This window comes from Electrona antarctica, assembly GCF_951216825.1.
Source record: "Electrona antarctica genome assembly, chromosome: 11".
Lineage (NCBI taxonomy): Eukaryota > Metazoa > Chordata > Actinopteri > Myctophiformes > Myctophidae > Electrona > Electrona antarctica.
The window spans coordinates 29,546,997-29,567,733 of NC_136792.1; the positions used below are offsets into that span (position 1 = coordinate 29,546,997).

Consider the following 20,737-nt stretch of genomic DNA (forward strand, 5'->3'; position numbering starts at 1 on the left):
GTTCATATTCATAATTCATATTCTCTTCTAATTTATTTGAATTTCAACTGGATGGTGAATCATTTCCATGTACACACGGTTAACCGTGTACCTGCCCCAATGCCCCATGCCTAATGTCTGTATTGAAATCAGCACTCTCCACCCTCGTGCTCGCCTGTCTTGCATTCCCACCTTGCAAAGCTTTATTTATTTGCATCACTAGAGCGAGGAAAGTACACAATGACTCTTGTTCCATTCATTTAGACTTGAAGATGCATAGGCACACACACACACACACACACAGTATATGTATGCTGTCTAAATGTGCCAGTTTTCATAACTCTAACCCTGGCTTCCCTACAGTACGGTATGTCCGTTTTATAATGAAATGGCCAATTTATAAGCCATTTGGGGTTACATTTTGGGATGCTTGGCATGGAAAGGTTTGAAATCTACTGTGCTAATTGTCATATTCTCTGTTCAATGCATATTCTCCCCACCCACATCCTTCTGTTCTTACCATATCCCCCTCCCCCTTGTTGTCTCTGTCCCTCTGCCAGATGTGGAGGAACGGTAGGAGCCATATTGACATGTCCACTGGAAGTAGTGAAGACACGGCTGCAGTCGTCCTCCGTCACCTTCTATGTATCTGAGGTGCAGCTCAGCACGGTCAATGGAGCCAGTGTTGCCCGCATGTCCCCGCCTGGCCCCCTGCACTGCCTCAAGTGGGTACCTAAACAAACAAGGCTGATCACAGTGCCATTAATTACAATGTCCTGTAGTTAGTTTTGTCATTTAGTATGTTCATTTCGTCGTCGGCTGCCTTTAGCATGCATTTCAAGTTGTTTTTGTGTCTTTATGATCATTATTTAGCAAACTAAAAAAATATTTGCGTGTAACCAAAGCCAGAGTAACTATTCCTGATGCATAACGTGGCTGTTCCTCCCCCTTGGCTGACCAAGTCAGGGTTGGCTGCAGAGTTTGTGTTCCTTCTTCAGCATGAGCGATTGAGCGTTGTTGTTGGTTGTCCTGGAAGGTGTCCACCTGGAAAGGCCAACCAATCACTGAAACCTACTGCCACAACGATGCCCTCAGGGAAAGCTGCACACAGGGCACAAGCACATAGTGGTCAGCTTAGCCAAGCAGAACATTTTACAACTGTATTAGTGTATTCTCAAATGTGGTTTTATTTTCATTTATTTTATGAGCAAAAGCTCTCAGCCCTGTGAGTCCTTTATGGCTGGCCTGTCTGGGTCCTGATGGTGTGCTATAAAGAGGTCAAATCAGGACTATTCCACTATTTTCCACAAAATTCATAACAGTTCAACTAGCTTTACTTTAAGAAGTGGTAGTTGTTACTCTACCACTAGACATGCATTTTGTACTTTTGATTGATAAGTTGCTGTCTCCTCTTTATTCAATTCCTCATTTGGTCGTTGAAAGGACAGAAGATCGGTTAATTTATAATTTTTTACGTCACGTTTTTTTATACATTAGTATATTTCCACTCGAGGCATATTGGCTGTCCATCTTATTCTGAGCAGCTATAGATCACCTGCATGAAGTATAAAATTGGGATGCACTTGCAATGCACTTTCAGTTTATTGTGCCCATAAAGCATTTCTGTGATCACAGAGAGAGCAGTAGCTTGTGCAGAGAGGTAGCATGTATGCGTTCTATCAAGAGGGTCGGTTACAGTGAGCTGAGTTACAGTAAATAAAGTATGGGAAAACAGGATCTAATTGGGGGAAGAGCAGAATTGATCTCCTTGATTTCCTTCTCTCTGGCATGAATGACTGCTTAAAGGTAATGACAGTCTGGATTAGTGTTGACACAAGGTGTGATTCCATTAAGCCTTTGCGAAAAAAGTAAGCGCATGTTCATTAAGTCGAAAAAAGAAATTGTCAGTGTTTCCATTAAACTGATAAAATGCGCATATGAAATAATCATGAAATGAAGTTAATGAAATATGCAGTAGGTGGCACTGTTTTACCAGTTGAGTGAGGCTCATGTAAAATAGGCCTAATCCATGTTCACACCATTGATTTGATGCGCTTTCTGCGTGCTCTCAGTTTAAAGGATGGGACCCCATATACTGCGCTGTAATCTGATCCCTGGTCAGCGGCTGACCGTCAGCCAGTCTACAGCAGCTCGCCAGTGGGCATCTGCTGCTTTCACAGTATTGACACCTACAGTCAAAGAACGAACGTACAAAGAACGATTTGTTGTGTAATGCTTGTCTTAATATATTCGGGGCACATGTAGCCTATATGTCGTGGGACTCGATTGGAGCATACTGGTCATTTATACTGTAAATTGATTGATTGCAGCTGCAAACAGTTGTGAATAACTTGTTTCATCGGCTATAGCCTAGCCTACACGTTTTAGGTTGCTTATCTTATGCAATGAATATAAATATAATATAAGAATAGATGAAGCATATGCATGGATCGAAATCGAATAGCCTGCAGGGACCCAGGCAGCTAGGTTATATAAAGGTTTAGTTCATATGGGATCTTTGAACACACTACACAATTATTAATCGGTCGGGTAGTAGTAAATTGGGACCTTATATGTATCCACAACATCACTCTCTCTCCCTCTCTCGCCACCCTCCCACCGTTCACTCCACTGCCTCCCCATCCTGTTCAAAAGCAATATAATGCGAGTTCAATGCTTTCTAATTAAAAACCTTTTCTGCATGTGTTTCCATACACTATTTGCGCATTTCCCTTTTTTCGAAAAAGCCAAAACCGCCACCTTCAAGCGAAAAAGTGTTTTTGCGAAAAATGGAGACTTATTCGCATTTTGAGGTGTTTCCATCCAGGAGATTTTGCGCAAGAGCCTTAATGCGCAAAAAAACTGCTTTATGGAAACACACCTACAGAGACTATGAGATTATAAGAAACTAATACAAAGATAAATTAGCACACCTTCCTCCTGTAAGATGTAAACGAGCTCAAGGAAATGTACATGCTGTGTATAACCATATGAACCTCCTGGCTGAAGTAACTTTTCAGTTAGTTCTCTGAATAGCTCAAAATCTATTTATGCCTTTTCAGGAACTCCATGATTTGTGCAGTCGCATTGCATTGTTGAACAGAGGCGATGTATGTTTCTTCTGTCTTTTCTTGTTTTCATCTACCATAACATTTACCCTGGTCAGTAATGTATCAACTGTTCAAATCTGTGTGCCTGACATACAGTAAAACACATCATTTGATTTAGTTTTGCCGTGGGGAGTGCTAAGAGAAAGAACATGGATTGGGCTCAGTACAATCCTTCTCTGCCCTTGCAGGAACTTGGTTTGCATTATCTGACTTGTATGCAAGGAATGGCGACCTAAAGTGTAGGATAAGGTGACCTGTGTTTTCAAATAGCTTTAAATGGGACAACATCTTGGATAAGCTGACATGTGTTTTCAAATAGCTGACAATGGGACATCTTTGTCAATATCACATTGTTGCATGTTAAATACATCTAGTTGTCAGCGATATGGCCAGAATCCCACCTGTTTTAAAACATTTCATTCTACTTACACTTATGATGCTGCCAGAGAAGCCGTAGCTTATATTGTGCCTACCCTTTTTGATCTTACTTATATTACATTAATACAAATAACAACAAAACGAACAGCAAAATATTGATACAACAGGCAAGCAAAGGAATACATTTAATAGAATCGTATGGAGATGGAAATTATGCATTATAAGAGGTTTATGATGATTTATATTTTTCAACTATTTTTCAACATTTTCTTAAATTTATAGATTGAATTGCAACTTTTGTGTTCATTATCACAACCTGGCTGAGAGGTGTGGTGAGACACGACATGCAGTGGCGTGTCTCCAACACTAATTACTTATCAGAAACCAGCCAATCGGAATCAAGTATTGGGATTAACCGTTTTTTGAATGTTCCATTACTACCTCACGCTGACAAGTCTGATCTCTCTCTAGAAGCGTTAATATAACGAGATGCTTGGTTAAGTCCCAAATTAGGACGGAACATCTGTGTTCTGATCAAAACCATGGACAGTGCCATAGATTTAGAGAGAATGGCAAGATTTGTCAGTCCGTTAACAAGGAAGTGAACGGCTGCGCACATGCGCAAAACATGTCCGGGGGGCACTGAACAAGGTGTTGCCTAGCAACAGGAGTCAAAAAATGGATTACAGCGATCAAGTTCAAGTTAAATGGTGCGTTTATATAGCGCCTTTATCCAAGGTGCATTACATTCACTCATTCACACACGCATTCATATTTCATACACCGATGGCGGTGGAAACCATGCAAGGCACCAACCAGCACATCAGCAGCAACAGTCTTGCTTAAGGACACTTCAACGCTAACTCTGGGGGAGCCCGGGTTCGAACTGGCAACCTTGCGGTTACCATCCAGCCACTCTACCCCTGAGCCACCGCCGCCCGTTCTTTATTAATGTCCCCGGAGGGCAATTTGATTTGCAGCAGATCATAGAGTGCTAGGTACTAAACATCATCATCATCACAGTTTTTTACCTTCTTCCGGCAGCATTGACTGCTCGGATCGAGGCAGGGACATACAAGTATTTGTACCTGTGTTTTGTGGTCCTAGGGACACACAAGCCAAGGCCAGATGGCAGCAGCATATACTGTACTCTGAACTGAGTGGGTGGGCACTATTTGAGCAGATAGACAGGGCTTTTTTGAAGCTGTCTATTATAAAATAAATTAAGGCTCTCCAATTGGTTGCCAGTAATTTTAGAAGCAATTCTCCCAAGGGAATTTTTATCCTTGATAACGAGATTACTGTACCAACAGATACAGGAGAAAGAAATGACGATCCCATTTTATATCATTAAAAATGACCAAAAGACATGTATACACATCAAAGGCACATCCCGGTTTGATTAGAGAAGGCGTGTATACACGTTTTTAGCATCATAGGTGTTCCCTATACATACCTTATCCACCCGAGTGCAGGCATCTCAGCCCAGCCTTGGTAAAGGTTGATGTTGCCTCCGCAATGTTGGATAATATTATGTGGACAACAACACATGCTGGGTCATTTATTTATTAGAGCAGAAAGTTGTGCACATCAAATGACTCCAAATTAACAGTCCAAATCAAATTGTAGCAAATATTGCATTTACATACATGTATACATGCATACATGCATGCATACAAACATACATATACCTGACTCAGACTAAATATTGGCGTTTGGCGTAATGTTAAATTTTTTTAGACGGGTAGAGATGTGCATTGGCGATTATTTACCAAAGTATCTAATGTAACGTATAATTTATGAAAGTATATAATGTGAAGTCTAAAGTATAAAAACAGCAGTCTGTTCCAGTGCCAGTTCAGTGTGGGCTATTTGGCAGCGCTGCAGTATAACGGCTTTAGCTTGAGGTAGTTGGTCAGATGATGCTGTATAACCCCTTGTGAAGATACAGACAGATGACCATTTGGCACAAGTTTTTCACCCTTTCAGTCCTTTATCACTCCCTCCCAAATACATACTGGGAAAACGGGTACTGTATATGGAAATGTTCTGTATTTGTCCTACACCTACATACAGTACATGTGTGATCTGGCTTGCTTCACCTGCATGAGTTGGAGATGTGTTGCAATAGTAACAGTGAGTTTATAACTTTATATCTTCTACAGGTTGATCCTAGAGAAGGAGGGACCTCGCTCTCTCTTCAGGGGCTTGGGGCCTAACTTGGTGGGTGTGGCTCCCTCCAGGTAAGTGTATCAACATTTTCATCACCCTCTTAGCAATCTGCATCCAACTTATTGAATATATGTGGACTGCACAGCATGTCTTTGAAGGTGGTCAATAATCATGGTGTTGGAGGTTAGTAATACTGACAGGTTATAGACAGACCAAGGTCAATGGAGATATGCCCAGCGTCAAAGAATAGACTGTGCCGTGATAAACACATTTGTATTTTCTGCATTTTGATAAGCTTTCATAGAATAGATGATTACTGGACTACTGTCACTGTCTCCCTGACATAGGCTACACAAGGTCAACTGCTTTGTCCTATAGAGGGTATGACAGGCAATGTGGGACATGAGAGAAAGTGGAATAGTTGATAAGAGCATCTTTCTTTGTTATAAATGTTAGTCATCATGGCAGTGTCATCATTGTTGTCAGTTACAGGCATAAACCTTGTATGTCCATATTTCATCATATTTTTATGTTTTTAATAAGGCTGTCAAAATGATCGTGTTAACGGTGTTAATTAATTGCGTTAATTAATTAATAAATATAAATATTTTAACGCAATTAATGCATGTGCAGTCTTGACCCGCAGTGTTGTCCCTGAACATGTGTGAACGTCAGTCTCTTGACAGTTCACTTCGTACAACAGTGACCCAGATTTCCAGAGTCTTCTAGGCGAAAACCCAGCTTAAACACACCCTAAACAGGCCTGAATATGTAGCGGAAAAAACGCCAATCTGTCCCGACTCCTTACAGCAAATTAAACTTATCATGATGCGCGCAGCTCAGAGTCACAACTCTATGATGATGTGCACGCCGCTCACGCTCATCCAAGACACAGTACAACATGTCGTCATGTCCCGACCCAAAAATACTGAGGTAAACTTGATGTTTGATTAAACACAACGTGCCACGCTGCCACCAAAAACTAGCTTCCCATAGCATTATTTTTGCGTCGAGGAGCGCTGTGTAACGACACCTCGGCCAACAAAACACAGCTGTCAAGTGAAGCCTGACTTGTGCTTCGTCATACGATGTGTTGCATGCTGATGAGAATGATTGATCTGCAAGTTCACAACGTGTCGCATCCGGAACGCATTGTGAGCTTGTTGATCGGCTATTTGCAGGTACAAGGAAATATGCAAGATGTGAGACGTTTAGAAACATTTGCCTTCACAATAAAAGCAATTCAGCTTTCACAAGTTGAAAATAGCTATTATTACAGTATCAGCATATATGGGCATATTTCACATAGCCCATATATGACGAGACAGAAGCAAAGTGTAAAAAGATTAGGCCTACTGATTCACATTGCAAAAGGATGCAGGAAGAATGGGCCACCTAAACATTGGCACCTCAGTGTTAAATTGGCTTTTTTTTCCTCAAATGTAAAATAAATAAATAAGGAATTTATTTGTGTAATGGATGGACATTATTGTAAAAGTTGTCACTTTATTAATCCCAAAGGGATTTTGTTATTTGTTTTTTTGTTTTATTTATAAAAACAACATATTTGAAGATTTTTATTTACCAAAAACAATCAAGCAGCTCTACTCTGTGGTTCTATGGGCTTTTGACAATAGCTCGCAGCAACGTGTGTATATACACCTAAAACTAAAAAAAGAACTAAATAGTTTGAATAATGATTAATTAATTTTGAAGCTGTGATTAATCTGATAAAAACTAGGGCTGTCAAATGATTAAACATTTTAAACTTCTTTCATAAATGTAGTAATAATATAAGTATGATGGTGTCACTAGCAGATCTACAAGCTCACAATGTGTCAAGAGAAAAGAGTGCATTTCATTCACAGTACAGGCTGCAACTCGTATAGCTACATTAATTACATTCAGTCGCCTTTTTTGGGAGGGAATTCTGAAATGTAATAACGTTAATCATTCATGATATATTTGCCCATGTGGTATGATACTGGAATACCCTCGGGAGCAGAACGGTGCAACCACCAACTATAAGCTCTGCAGGGTGTTTGCTATGTGTGTGGAGCACACTCCATCTGATCTCCCAACGTAGTCTGTAATAGAGCGTCGCAGTCCCTTTCATGACGACGCCAGGCCCAGGAAATGATTCCCAATGCATTTTTCCCATAGACATTTCTATTAGTATTTATTTAAAGACGGTTACGCCAACTCGAGTCGTGACAACTCATGACAACAAACACAATATTTTGGACCAAATAATTACAAAGAAGAAAAACAACAAAGTGTTGTAACCTGCCGTTTTCTTCTTCTTTCTAATTATTTGTTCGGCCCAAAAAATGGTGTTTGTTGTCATGAGTTGTCACGACTCGAGTTGGCTTTGTCCGCGGCGTAAACGTCTTTAAATAAATACTTTTTGAAATGTCTATGAGGAAAATGAACAGAGAATCATTTCCTGGGCCATGGTAGGGGGCGGGACTGCGACGCTCTATAGTCAAGACAACTTAAACATGGTGTGTTCAGGATTGTAGCTAAATACCACTGGGGTCTTTGTTATGTGTTAGTCAAGTCAAGAGCGGTCCTGTCCTGTGTACACAGTAACCTTCTTTGGTCAGAACTGTTGGCATTGGTCTTGTGATAATTAGGAACATGGCAGCATCAGCAACATGGCATTAGGCATGTAAAACTGTCGGTTTTTAGAATTTAGTCATAGGCTGAAGCAGAGACGCCAGGAAGGGTGTTGGATATGAATAATAGATTCCCTAATTAGTGGAAATATAAACGGCGCTACAATATTATTAACTCTTTGAGATATTCATGGATTTCTATATAGTTTTTAGACTTCTCTATGGCAGAATGGCGTTTTTGAATGATTTATTGAAAATTCTCTGTTGTGAATGTGTGACAACGAAAGACCTTCAGAGAAAGCTTGACTTGTCTGCTTCCAGGAAAAAAATGAACTGAGTTGATAAAATGTTTACTTCTTGTGTTGGAAGCCATTTAAAAGAGCCTGCATTTACACTGTTTTCTGTTTCTAGGACAACAAAAAAAGTTATGACCAGTTGAAGTTTTATTTTCTAAAGAACTTTTTTTCTGCTGGGCGTACACACCCATGCCATATCTCATTTTAAAGGGTGAGTTGTCTAGTTCAATTAAAATAAAATAAAAAGTTTCTCACATGTACCACTGTAGATATTTTGCCATCTATAAATAGCATGGTCAGTCATGATCAATCTGACCTATCCAGCTAAAAGTCCCCCTAGCTCTGAAATGGAACATCATATAAACTCAATTCTTTTTTGGGGTAAAATTAGACATTCTAACGCACATTTTGATATATACCATGTTTACATAGTCTTACCAGTACCGTGTCTATTCATGCATGTATCTCAAAAACCTGTTGTGAAAAAACAGTTTGGATAAAAAACACATCCAAGGACATTGTTTTGATATGACTTTGTGCCCATGATATGTATCAAAATATAGACTTGAATGTATACTGTATTATAACAAAAAAATTGGGTTCTTACCATCTACCGTTACAGAGTAAATCACAGTTGAAACTCGCTTAGTCAAACCATAAACCTCAGAATAGTGAACAAAATAGCCATGACAGGTCTAACTCATTGTAAAAGCTTGTCTTTTATTTTTTATGACTACTAACATAATACAATTATAATAAATAATACAGAAAATAAATAGGCCTACATACAAAACAGTTGTCCCCAAACTCCCCAGTGTCCCCAAACCACTGCATTCCAGTTGTTCTTGACGGTGTGTGTGTGTGTGTAGGCTAAATTTAAAAAAAACAACTGAAATGAATGAATGCATCCGGTTCAGTGTCGGAGAACTCCATCGCAGTCTTGACTCTTCGTCTTCATCATCCTCCTCCTCCTCCTCCTCATCTGATGCCAGTTCTAAATATATAAAAATAAACATTTAGCTGTAGTCAGCCCGGCCAATAGCCAGTTGGGGGGGGGGGGGGACGTAGGCTATCTGACATCATCGTCATCATCATCATCACACGGAGACACACTAAACAATGTACAGTCATGACTGTATACAATATACAATGAATGCAATTATCATGCAAGCTCAGACGTCAATGAAACGTCATACAGATCTTATATAATACGCTACTGTTAGCTTCACTCCCCGTCCCCCCTCCGATCCTTGTAGCAAGGATCGAAGTAGCCCCATATGTGCCCTCTCCCTACGCTCATTCTGTAGCTCCCTACGCTCATTCTGTAGCTCCGAGATGAGCTACAGAATGAGCGTAGGGAGAGGGCACATATGGGGCTAGGATCGAAGCAACCACGCGTTGCTTCAGTAAACGATGCATGTTTGTTCTCCGTCTTTGTAGACAGTAAATAAAAGGAGCGAACATTACTCTAAAGATCAGATCGCCTATAAGGCACGCTACAATAGAAAATACTTGTACTGCCATGCGTGCATGCCTGCTACGATACATTTGTACTGCACCAACCGATCGACACCAACCCCCCCTCCAGCCATTATCCAGCACCAATGCACCGACCAACACCATTAGCCAGCACCTTTGGTGCTGGCTAATGGCTGGGGGCCATCGTGGTGAGTCATTCTGGCGTCATGATCTGACTAGTAGTAGTAATTATCCAAGCATCTATTTGTAGCGATCATCTTATGATTTCTGATCACTATAGAAGGGCATTTTCTACAATAAGATTACCTCAAAACATTCCGGGTTGATCGTCTTCTTCAATGGTTTCCCGGTATAGCTCATCGGACGACGATGGGGAGACAATGAAAAAAGGAGGGAGGGAGCAGCGAGTCTCGCTGTAAGCACTGGACCAGGGCTACTCCGCCTGGAGAAGGCGACTGGGACGCGTATGGATCAATACTACTACCACAAAACTCGCTCAAATAAATAGTACTGCTTTCAACTTTTTCTGCTAGAAAATCGCTCGGGCGAGACGGCAAAACAGGCAAAACAATGAAGACTCCCTCTGCCCCCACTGTTTACAGGGGTTGGGACCAGCTTCCAATGGCAACACGTACACGTGTGTCACGTGACACGGGTTTTCTGGGTAATGTAGTTGGAATATAAGCTCAGGAATTTAAACAGCGCTTCGGAGCATATTAATATGTTTAGATTCATCAAAAACTGTGAAGACGCCAATTGGCGTCATTGATCATTTACGGAATTCTGATGAAGACGCCAATTGGCGTCTTTCATCTTCTAAGGGTTAAAAGCTTTTCAAAGCTTCCTTAGCTTCATGAGCTGTGAATCAATCCAACTCATGAGGGAGGTTCTGCTCCATCTGCCTGATAGGAAATTAATACTCCACTCGCCAGGGTTTTAATACTGTTACATAATACTGACACTGAAGGGAGAAAAAAACATGAAACTAGCGTTTTTTTCTCTTTTTTTTTGGAATGACAACACCATAAGAGGATCAGAGAAGCACGTCTCACTCGTCATGCTGAACTGTGAGTGGGACAGGGCAGAACGAGTTACCAATTAAAATGCCCAGTCTGCTAATTTTGCACTAAAGCTATAGCTACTGAGTGCTAGCGCTAAGCGCAAGTCAAGTGTTTTGTTGACGGGCTAAAATAATTCTATGCTGATGCAGGCTCCCTGTAAGGCAGAAACCACCTGTGCTTCTTGAGGTGTGATGCAAGGCTTAAGATGGGCAGATGGGCACAGGCAAATACTGTTGTATAATATAACTGATGCGATTTTAGAATCCCGCTACAAAAAACACGGTACTACTGGGTCTCAAATGATGGCAACTAGTGACTTATGAGTGTATGTAATATGAAATATTAAATTACTACAATGTCTCAGGCATTTCCATTGTAGTAGTAATTAATACAGTAAGTAATAGTAATATATATCTGTGTATATAATATATACCCCCTAACCCCCTGTTTCTCAACCAATAGTCCACGGACTGCTAGTAGTCCATGGTATAATTGTCTCCACCAGGCCGAAGGCATGGGGAGAGAGTATGTTTTGCACTCCGTCCGTGTGTGTGTGCGTGTGTGCGTCCTTCCTTCCGTCCGTCTGTTACCAGCTAATCTCCGGCACTGTTAACCCGGTCGATGCCAAACTTTGCACACACACTCCCTGGATGCCAACGATGAACCTCTGCCCCAAATTTTCCAGAACGGCCTGTTATAGCGCCACCATGAGGCAGCTTTTCACATTTTTACCTAAAACTGCACCGATCTGCGTGAAACGTTGCATGCACACTCCCTAGAGGCTAAGGACAAACCTTTGACCTGCACTTTCCGCATCTGCCTTTTATAGCGCCACCAGGAGGCCGACTTTTGTAAAACACATTTTTGGATATTACTCCTCCAGATTCTGTCCAAAAATCTCACAAATCGTTACACAGTATCTCTATGGTCATGTGCTCAAGTCGGATCTGTCCGATATTTCATATTCCATCCTAATTAGCTATCATTGGCTTTCACACTTTGCAAGATTGCCCCGTTTTGAACAAAAGCCTCAAATCATGAACGCAGCATGCAATTTACGTGAAATCTTTCACACATTTTCTTACTAGGCTGAGGAATATATCCCACCCTTTTCACATTGGCCTGTTATAGCGCCACCAACAGGTTGATTTTTGCAAAACACATTTTTGGAACAAAATGCCTCAAATCATCCAATTGCCATCAAAGGCGTATGAAGAAATGGCACCCTTTTCACATTGGCCTATTATAGCGCCACCAGGAGGCCACAACCTGACCTGCCCTGGTGGAGACCTGTGCCCAGAAGGGCACTTTTTCTAGTTACGTCTGCACTGGTCGTCCATGGGGAAATGTTTTAAAATGGAAATTTAAAAACTTCCGGGTGGACCCGTGCTGCCCTCTAGTCCAGAGCTAAAAAAAGCTAGAGAACCACTGATCTATTCTAATCTCACAGTTAACCTAATTCCGTTCTCTTTACTTATCAACCTTCCATATTAAACTCATGATACTGATTGTATGAGTCGAGGTATATGCAGTATATTTCCTAATAATTATGACCCAACCAGGCAATCTGTACACTTACAATCTGTGAACTCCCTTTTTCTGTGGAATGTCTTCACCTCCAACTTCCAGTGTATTAGAACATGTTTTGGTCATATAAGGTCACCTGGTCATTTAGTTTCTCAACTAGTGGGAAAAATGAATACAATCTAAATGCATGATCAGGGATCACATGCAATTCCTTCATGGGACAACAGTGGTCCATGCAACAGTTGAAAACCTCTGAGGTAGATGAAAAATGAATTCTCATTGTTGGAAAAAATCTGGTCTTGTTTGACTCGAACCCTAACCCAAAGCGTAGCACGTCGGCATCACCTTGTAAGTAATCGTTGTACAATTTAGCCATAAAAGATGGTACATACTCCCAGTTGCTCATTTTCTTTATTAGGTTCAAACTGTGCCACAGTCACAAGCTGTGTAGAATAGTAGACACGTGTTGTATGTAACGGCATGTGTTGTCAACTTATGTTCTATCTTGATGTACTGCATTCAAACCACATCAGGTTAGTAGTCGCTAGGTGACCTATTTACTATGCATGTGCATAAAAATAAACTCTATCCAGAATGTTATGCTTGATTGTCATAGTTGCCCGTAGTCTAATACCAACACCAACAGACTATCCTATAGTCGTAATAGTCGTATAGTTGTGTAATTTATTTAATGCATCTTTCTATAATGTAGCAAGACTAATTAATGTCGCATTCACACCAGCATGCTATACTGCGATTAAAACGAACCCTGCTGCGTATTGTCGGAAAGTGCACGTTTGGCAGGTGTGAAGTCTCATTCGAATCCTGATCCGCAACAAAGAACCACATTCTACTTCGCCAAGAAACAGGGGTTTCACTTAGCTTCCAAGCACACCTGACTTCGATTCACTGCAGGTGTGAATGCAATCCGCAGCAAATAAAGGAAATGAAGCAAACTATGTGACGGATGAATGAGGAGTAAACACAGTTGGAGAAGGCATATTCATTTTACGCAGCACAAAGGAACAAAAGCCTGTACCCTGTGGGGAGTGGGGACTTTCTTCATCTCGATAAACTTGTAAACGTCGGAGGTCTGATTCATTTTGTGCTGCTGTCTGCGTTGTTCCTCCACATGCCCAAAAGAACAGTGCGTGCGTGCGGCCGTGCGCGCGCAACTGTGCACACAGAGAGAGACGTCTAGTCCCCGACACACTTTACCCTAATTTTACATCCTAACTATTACTCGAACTCTCGAAGTATAATTTTAACACCACAGATTTCACTGTATAGTTTATGAATTGAACACATTGATAAAGTTCCCTGCTGCGTTTCCAATTGCGGCCGCCCATTCGCATCGAGTCTACCGAATTAGAGGTGAGATGTGACCTAAGACTAATTAGCTATGACCCCCCCCCCCCCACACACACACACAGACTTTTTTTTTCCTTTTTTTTTTTTCTTTTTTTTTTTTTACAGTTTACATTACTGTTTTGTCTGTTAACCTATCCTCTCCTTTTTCACTTCCAACAGAGCCATTTACTTTGCTGCGTATTCCAGTGCCAAAGAGAGACTTAACGGTGTGTTGGAGCCCGACTCTAAGCAGGTGCACATGTTATCAGCTGGACTGGCAGGTAATCATATATTTCAGGCCTATGTTTTGGTTCAGTTTTCTTTTTTATGTTTATATTTTTTTCACATGGAATTCATGTAATTTGGCAGTAATATCCATTGTGCTAGACAGAATTGTTAGTAGAATTGAGTTTAGTAGCGGTAAGTAAAGAACAAAAAAACATGTTGGAATACCTACAATAACTACTTTGTATCATAATCCACTTGACTTGTGCTAGATTTCACTCATTGCACTCACTGATTAAGTTTAGCCTCTGGTCATCAATGTGAAGCTGCAGCCACATTTCACTCATAAATCTGTCAGCCTTACCTAATAGCAAGTGGCACTGGTTTTCAATTCTAAGGACCTTGTAAATGATTCACTGCTTAAAAGTTATCTTGGATCTTGTGGGATTGTCAATCTGATCCTTGTGGAACTGGAGCATGCTATACAGAGTGGTTTAGAATGTAGGCCAGCTAGGCTGTATCACCTACAGTACATGAGGAGTATGAATGCATGTGCATTGCATACAAACTGTGTGTATGTGTGTGTCAGTGAGAGAGAGAGAGACAGAATAATTTAGGTTAATGGTAACCATATCCAACTTTGAACAAACCATGACTCAGATCTTCCTGCTGCTAAATCCAAGGTCAATCTTGTTTTGCCAAAGGCCCTCTAGTGGCCAATGTCAGTAAAGCAGCCAAGTACTGAACCCTACAGATCAAGTGAGCTCAACTGAATAGCCTCTCTATTCTAAGAGCGATGAGTTGTTGACAGGGCAGTGATGAAGCCAGTCTGTTTGCCAAAGGCACATAGATGTGTGAGTGATACAGACAGTAGCAGAAAGCTGCCTTCTCCCATGGCTCAGAAACTTGACTTCATATGAATAGAAGTAGAATAGACCAGACCTCATATGAAGATATCCTCTGGAATAAAACGGACAAAACTCACTGTAGTGTCATAATTTATGTGCATTGTACAATCTGGCCAGGTTGATCTTGTGAGTTTAGCTATTTCATATTATACTTCATATTTCAAATGAAGAATGTGAAACGTAAACTCCTTAGGATGACTTTACAGCTTTACACTAAAGTACTTTATAAGCAATTTCACTGGCTCATAAATCTCAATCTTAAGTCAGCCCTTTTCTGTCTCTCTTTGTGTGAAACTGTCTTGGCCATAACTCAGGCACTGTCTGACCGATCGAGTTGGTGAAACGTGGTGTGTGTTGCTGATCAGAGGGATATTTGGTCGGACCTGTGCTTGTCCAGAACTGAAAATCCACAAATGTCTGACAATCTGTGTCCAAAGACATTGGCTTCCCTGAATGGCGAATCCAAACCGTCGGCTTCACGTATCAGCCAAGCTTTCAATAAAGTTATGATTTTTTTTAAATACCCAGGAGATCCCTTTGCTGGCATCGTAAACTAGGTACTGTACTGGATAATCTGATAAACGGGTACAACATGTTCTATGACAACAAGTACAATGGGTATTGCATAACCAGATATATGGCATGAATTCCCACCTTGCATCCAGTGTTAATTTGGTTGAGTAAGACTAAAAGAGTAAGATTTTGATATTTAGTCAAAACAATTGCAGATGACTGAAACTAAATGGTGCTATTCAAAAGATTTGTCTTTTGAATAAACTAAATCAGAATTTGCTGTCCAAATTAACACTGCTTGCATCGTTCACCCCACATGACAGAAATGAGAGCTCTTTGCTCAGGGTCTGCTATATAGGCCATGTGTAGTCTATGTGTACTGTATATACATATCCACACAGACCCAAAGCCAACCCTGAGTGCAGATCCACCGTTGAGGGCAGCACAGCAGTCCGTCCACTTAGTTTATTTGCAGCATATGAATTTTGCTTATGAACGTGCTTTATACTGAGAAACATTTCTTTCAGGACCAGTGCCATACGTATTAACAGCATTTAGTTCCTCCAGAGATAATATTATACAATCTGCTCTAGGTCTATGGATAAAAACTATTTGTCTTATGACACACTCTAGTGCAGTGCTTCTAAAACTTTATTGGCTTCAGTGCACCACAATGCAAGCATAATTATGTCATTAGTGGAACAGTAAGTTAGCATCAGCCCTCTGAGGTAAACTAAGGAGAAAAATTATGCTAATCTTGTAAATAAAAGTTGTAGGTTAAAATCTATCATTAAAAGAATTTCACAATTGTTCCACACTATGAGCACATAACGTAATTTGCATTTGCGCATGCATGGTGCAATAAAGAGGTTAGAGCATTCTCACACGGAACACTATTTTACAGATATGAAACACACACAGGCACACACAACAAATTCATGAACTAAACTGATTTTAAGATTATTTTTTTTTAAAGATCTTTTATCCATTTCTGTATTGTTACCAATACATTTTCAGATGTTATACTTGTATGATTTATATGATTAGAATATACTTATTAGATGGCAATGTTTTAAAATATATATATAATAGTCCGGTAAATTTTCACTTCAGAACGCCTGCTAGTGTTTGGGGATGATTCTGGATTCTGAAAGTGTGTATAGATTGAATTGCAGTTTGCTACATTGTCACTAAATTATATCCGTGTTACTCTGATAGGCTGCTGTACATCTGTGATAGTAGATTATCAAGTCATGCCGTGACACCCCCCCCCCCCCTCCCCTCCCCACCACCACCACCAAAAAACAGTTTGTTTGATTTCTTTAAATCACCTTTACTTACAACCCCCATGAGTTCCCTGGTCTGTCCTGTTCAGCAGGGAGCAGAATGGGGAGGGATAGCATGCTTGTCCGTGTTACGCCCTCCCGGTGAAACTCCTCACTGTCAACTTGAAAAGCAGCGGCTGGTAATTCCATGTGTATCGGAGGAGACATGTGGTTGTCTACACCAGTGGTTCCCAAACGTTTATTAAGGACCTAAAAGAGAGTTTGGCCGGGGCCAAAACTAGTGAAAATAGCAGCTCTACAAGTGCACTTTCGCACCGCCTTGCGAGCTTGTAGATTGGCTATTTTCAGTACTACTTAATTTCTTTTGTAATTTGTTTAAAATGTTTTAATTCTTTTTCTTTTTTTTATTCAAATTAAATGAGATTTTAACTTGAGTCGTGACCCATCAAAATTGGTCCGTGACCCACAAATGGGTCTCACCCACTGTTTGGGAAATGGTGGTCTAAACCCTGACAGGGACACAAGGGGAGAATTACCAAAGAATAAATTGGGAGACAGTTTAAAAAGATATATATATATTATTATTTTTATTTTTCTGAAGAACAGTTACTCAGCTCCAGTCTTCTGAAGTCTGTCTGAAATGGGGATGATATATATTTTTCCAATGCTTGGTTAGTGGGGTAAATCCTGTGGAAGATGGGGGGGGGGTGGGTGTGTGTGTGGGAAGTGAGTCGATTGCATGTCGCTCAGTGTGCTACACACCCGCCTGTGTCTGTTTTAGGCCTTTACTCTTACCGTAGCTCTCCTCTCGCAAGGGCATGAGACCCCCACACCACCAGGGGTCTCTAGCTGCATCTGTGAGGAGTAACTTGGGTCTGCGTGAGTACTCACCACAGATCTGTGCTTCTGTTTTTGTTTTTTTATTTCTCTCTTTCTCTCTCTCTCTCTCTCTCTGTCTCTCTGTCTGTCTGTGTCTCCTGTTTCTCTCTCAACTTTCTGTCTTATGCTCCCTTTCTCATCTAGGCCATTGGATAAGATGCACAGTTAATACACGTCTTTTGCACACACTGACAACATTTTGACAGTATTAATCTCTCCCCCTATAGCACACACATAAGGCTAACAATGAAAAGGGTTAGATCTCTCACTAAGCTGCCTTTATGACGTTTACATTGGATTTAAGCTAAATAAAAGTTCACATTCATACAATATATGCAACATAATGTACAATTGACACTTTGTTCATTTATTAACATGACTGCAGCTTATTAATGTGTGGGCCATCTTTGTTGTGCCGCTGGCAGCGAGGCACTTTAGACAGCCATGTTATTTGTTGGTTTAAAACCTTAATTCAACTGTTTTTTAACTGTCTCTCTCTCTCCACAGGGTTCACAGCTATCACAGCAACCAACCCCATTTGGCTGATAAAGACTCGCCTACAACTGGATGCCAGGTACACACAGCCAATCAGAGCAGCATGGTTACCAGTCACAGCCAGCCTAATATTTCAGTGCATTTCCCCATCGGTTTATGAATAATAATAATAACCAGATCAGTGGCCTTGTGGTTGAGTGTCCGCCCTGGGACTGGGAGGCTGGGGTTCAATCCCCAGTCGGGTCATACCAAAGACTCTAAAAATGGGACCCAGTGCCTCCCTGCTTGGCACTCAGCACCAAGGGTTGGATTGGGGGTAAGTCCCTGCGACATACTAGCGTCATGTCCAGGGGGTGTACTTGTACATCAAGCTGCCTCACGCTACAGAAACAGGAGATAGGCTCCTGCGCTATGGGCCTCATGGCTCGACAAGGCTACTTACTACTTACTTATGAATAATACATGGCAGCCTTTAACTTTCTGCCTGGTAGTGGAGATACGTTACCCTGGTCTATAGGGATTTTGAGTAGGCATCTTGTTTGGCCTTTTTCTCTAGAATTGTGTCTAAATATCAATGTGGCCACAGTGCCTTGTGGGTCACAGCCACACAAGGGAACAATTAAAGTGAAGTTGGTTTTGGCTTCTTTTGCCTTCCCTCTCTAAGTCCATCCTTCTTTCTTGTAGGAACCGAGGGGAGCGGCAAATGAATGCGTTTGAGTGCATTCGGCGCGTGTACAGGGCGGATGGCCTCCGAGGCTTCTACAGGGGCATGTCCGCATCCTATGCCGGTATCTCAGAGACTGTAATCCATTTTGTGATTTATGAGAGCATCAAACGACGACTCCTAGAGTCTAAGGCAGCACAGAACATGGATGAGGAAGATGAGGGGACCAGGGATCCATCCGACTTCGTGGGCATGATGCTCGCCGCGGCCACCTCGAAGACGTGTGCCACATCCATTGCTTATCCTCACGGTGAGAAAATATTTATTTTTATCATAAATGTGATGTGAATAGCCACAATAAACCCGACCGATACTGGATGTTTGAGGCAGATATTGTTAAACAATTAACTTGATTGTCCAAAATGACATCCGTTCACTGAAACATTTAACGCATTTACCATCTTGGCCAACCACGAGAAACACAAGATTTGATTAACAGTTCTACTGCGTAATCTGCGTTTCCCGCATTATAATCAAATATCCTACGCTGCCTGGATTGTTTTATTACCTTTAGATCATACGCTGAAGTATTTGTGCGTTTGATCCGTGAAAATCCGGTCCAAATACGTTCCTCAGTTTGTTTTTGTACGATCGCACCACCCGCCATCTTGCTACACCACAAGCCGGCTTCATAAAGCCACATACCATGAGGCTGTGTCTTCCGTTCACTTGCATTGGACTCAATTTCCCAGAAGCCCTAGCATAAGTTTCGATTTCCGGTTTTGAGATCAGCACACAAAGCTAACTCCCTCTGCTGCCTGGCAGAGGCGGACTTTTTTATTATTATTAATGCGATGCGATTTAGACACATAAAACAAATTGCGGGGTTGTCGTATTACGCAGCATCGGAACACTGGAGTAAACAATTCTCGGCCGTCAAACTGTTAATAAGCGTTAATCCAGCTTTAAAAATGTGTTTGTTACCTTTTTTAGCTTCCGTCGTTAACCTAAAACAGCCTATATGATAACCATCAGTGCGCACATGGTCATTAGTGGTTTTTGGTGCTCAGAATGGGATGAAGTACCATGAAGTATGTTGGGAGCTTAATAAAGCATTCATTTGAGGTCGCGCTAAGAATAATAATCTGCACAGCCTGGAGCGAGCCTAGCGCGGCAATGGAGGACAATCACTTCCGGGTCGGCCGGATGAGGGCTCTTCTTTACTTATTTCATTTCACTGGCACTGTCCTCACGATACCGCCTATGTTTTCGGGCAGGATTGTGTTAAGCATAAAAATAAAATAACTGATATGCCAGTATCGGGCAAAAGAATCGTCTGGCCTATTAAAAACAAGTCCGGTTCGCTCGCAAAGACCTCTAATATCAGAACGGCAGAGGTTGATGAATTCAGAAGGTTGAAATGCCAGAATAGACGGTGTTCATAAATATGTCAGACATGTAGTACTTGGGTTTGAGCTGTCCACAGTCCACGTGTCAGAATTTCAGCGCATAATTGTGCTTCTCTATACTAGTGCTATTTGCTTTTTCTGATGGAATGCAGCGTGTTTGTATTTGTATTTTGGATGGTGTCTTGCCCTGTGTCAGTACCAATTATCTCTGCTCTGAGCACAAATGACCGATCGTAGGTCCTGATCGAAGGCAAGACTGTCTCTGTTGACTTAAAGAGTAGATTTTAGTAACCTATGTGTGATACTTTAATAAATCTTTTTTGCGTTTTCCTCAAACTCAATCGGCTTTAGTTAGTGTTTTAACATTTGTAGAGGATCCAAGTTGATT

At 41.2% G+C, this 20,737-nt stretch overlaps 1 protein-coding gene across 1 annotated transcript in view; it reads left to right on the forward strand.

Moving 5' to 3' along the window:
- The window catches only part of LOC306931809 (solute carrier family 25 member 36-A), a 29,564-nt gene that overhangs the window by 4,103 nt on the left and 4,724 nt on the right, over window positions 1-20,737 (forward strand). Inside the window, exons 2-6 of the mRNA XM_079513420.1 lie at window positions 540-704; window positions 5,633-5,710; window positions 14,151-14,251; window positions 18,289-18,355; window positions 18,961-19,250. Coding sequence (XP_079369546.1) covers window positions 540-704; window positions 5,633-5,710; window positions 14,151-14,251; window positions 18,289-18,355; window positions 18,961-19,250 — 701 coding nt within the window. The remainder of the gene's footprint in view (window positions 1-539; window positions 705-5,632; window positions 5,711-14,150; window positions 14,252-18,288; window positions 18,356-18,960; window positions 19,251-20,737) is intronic.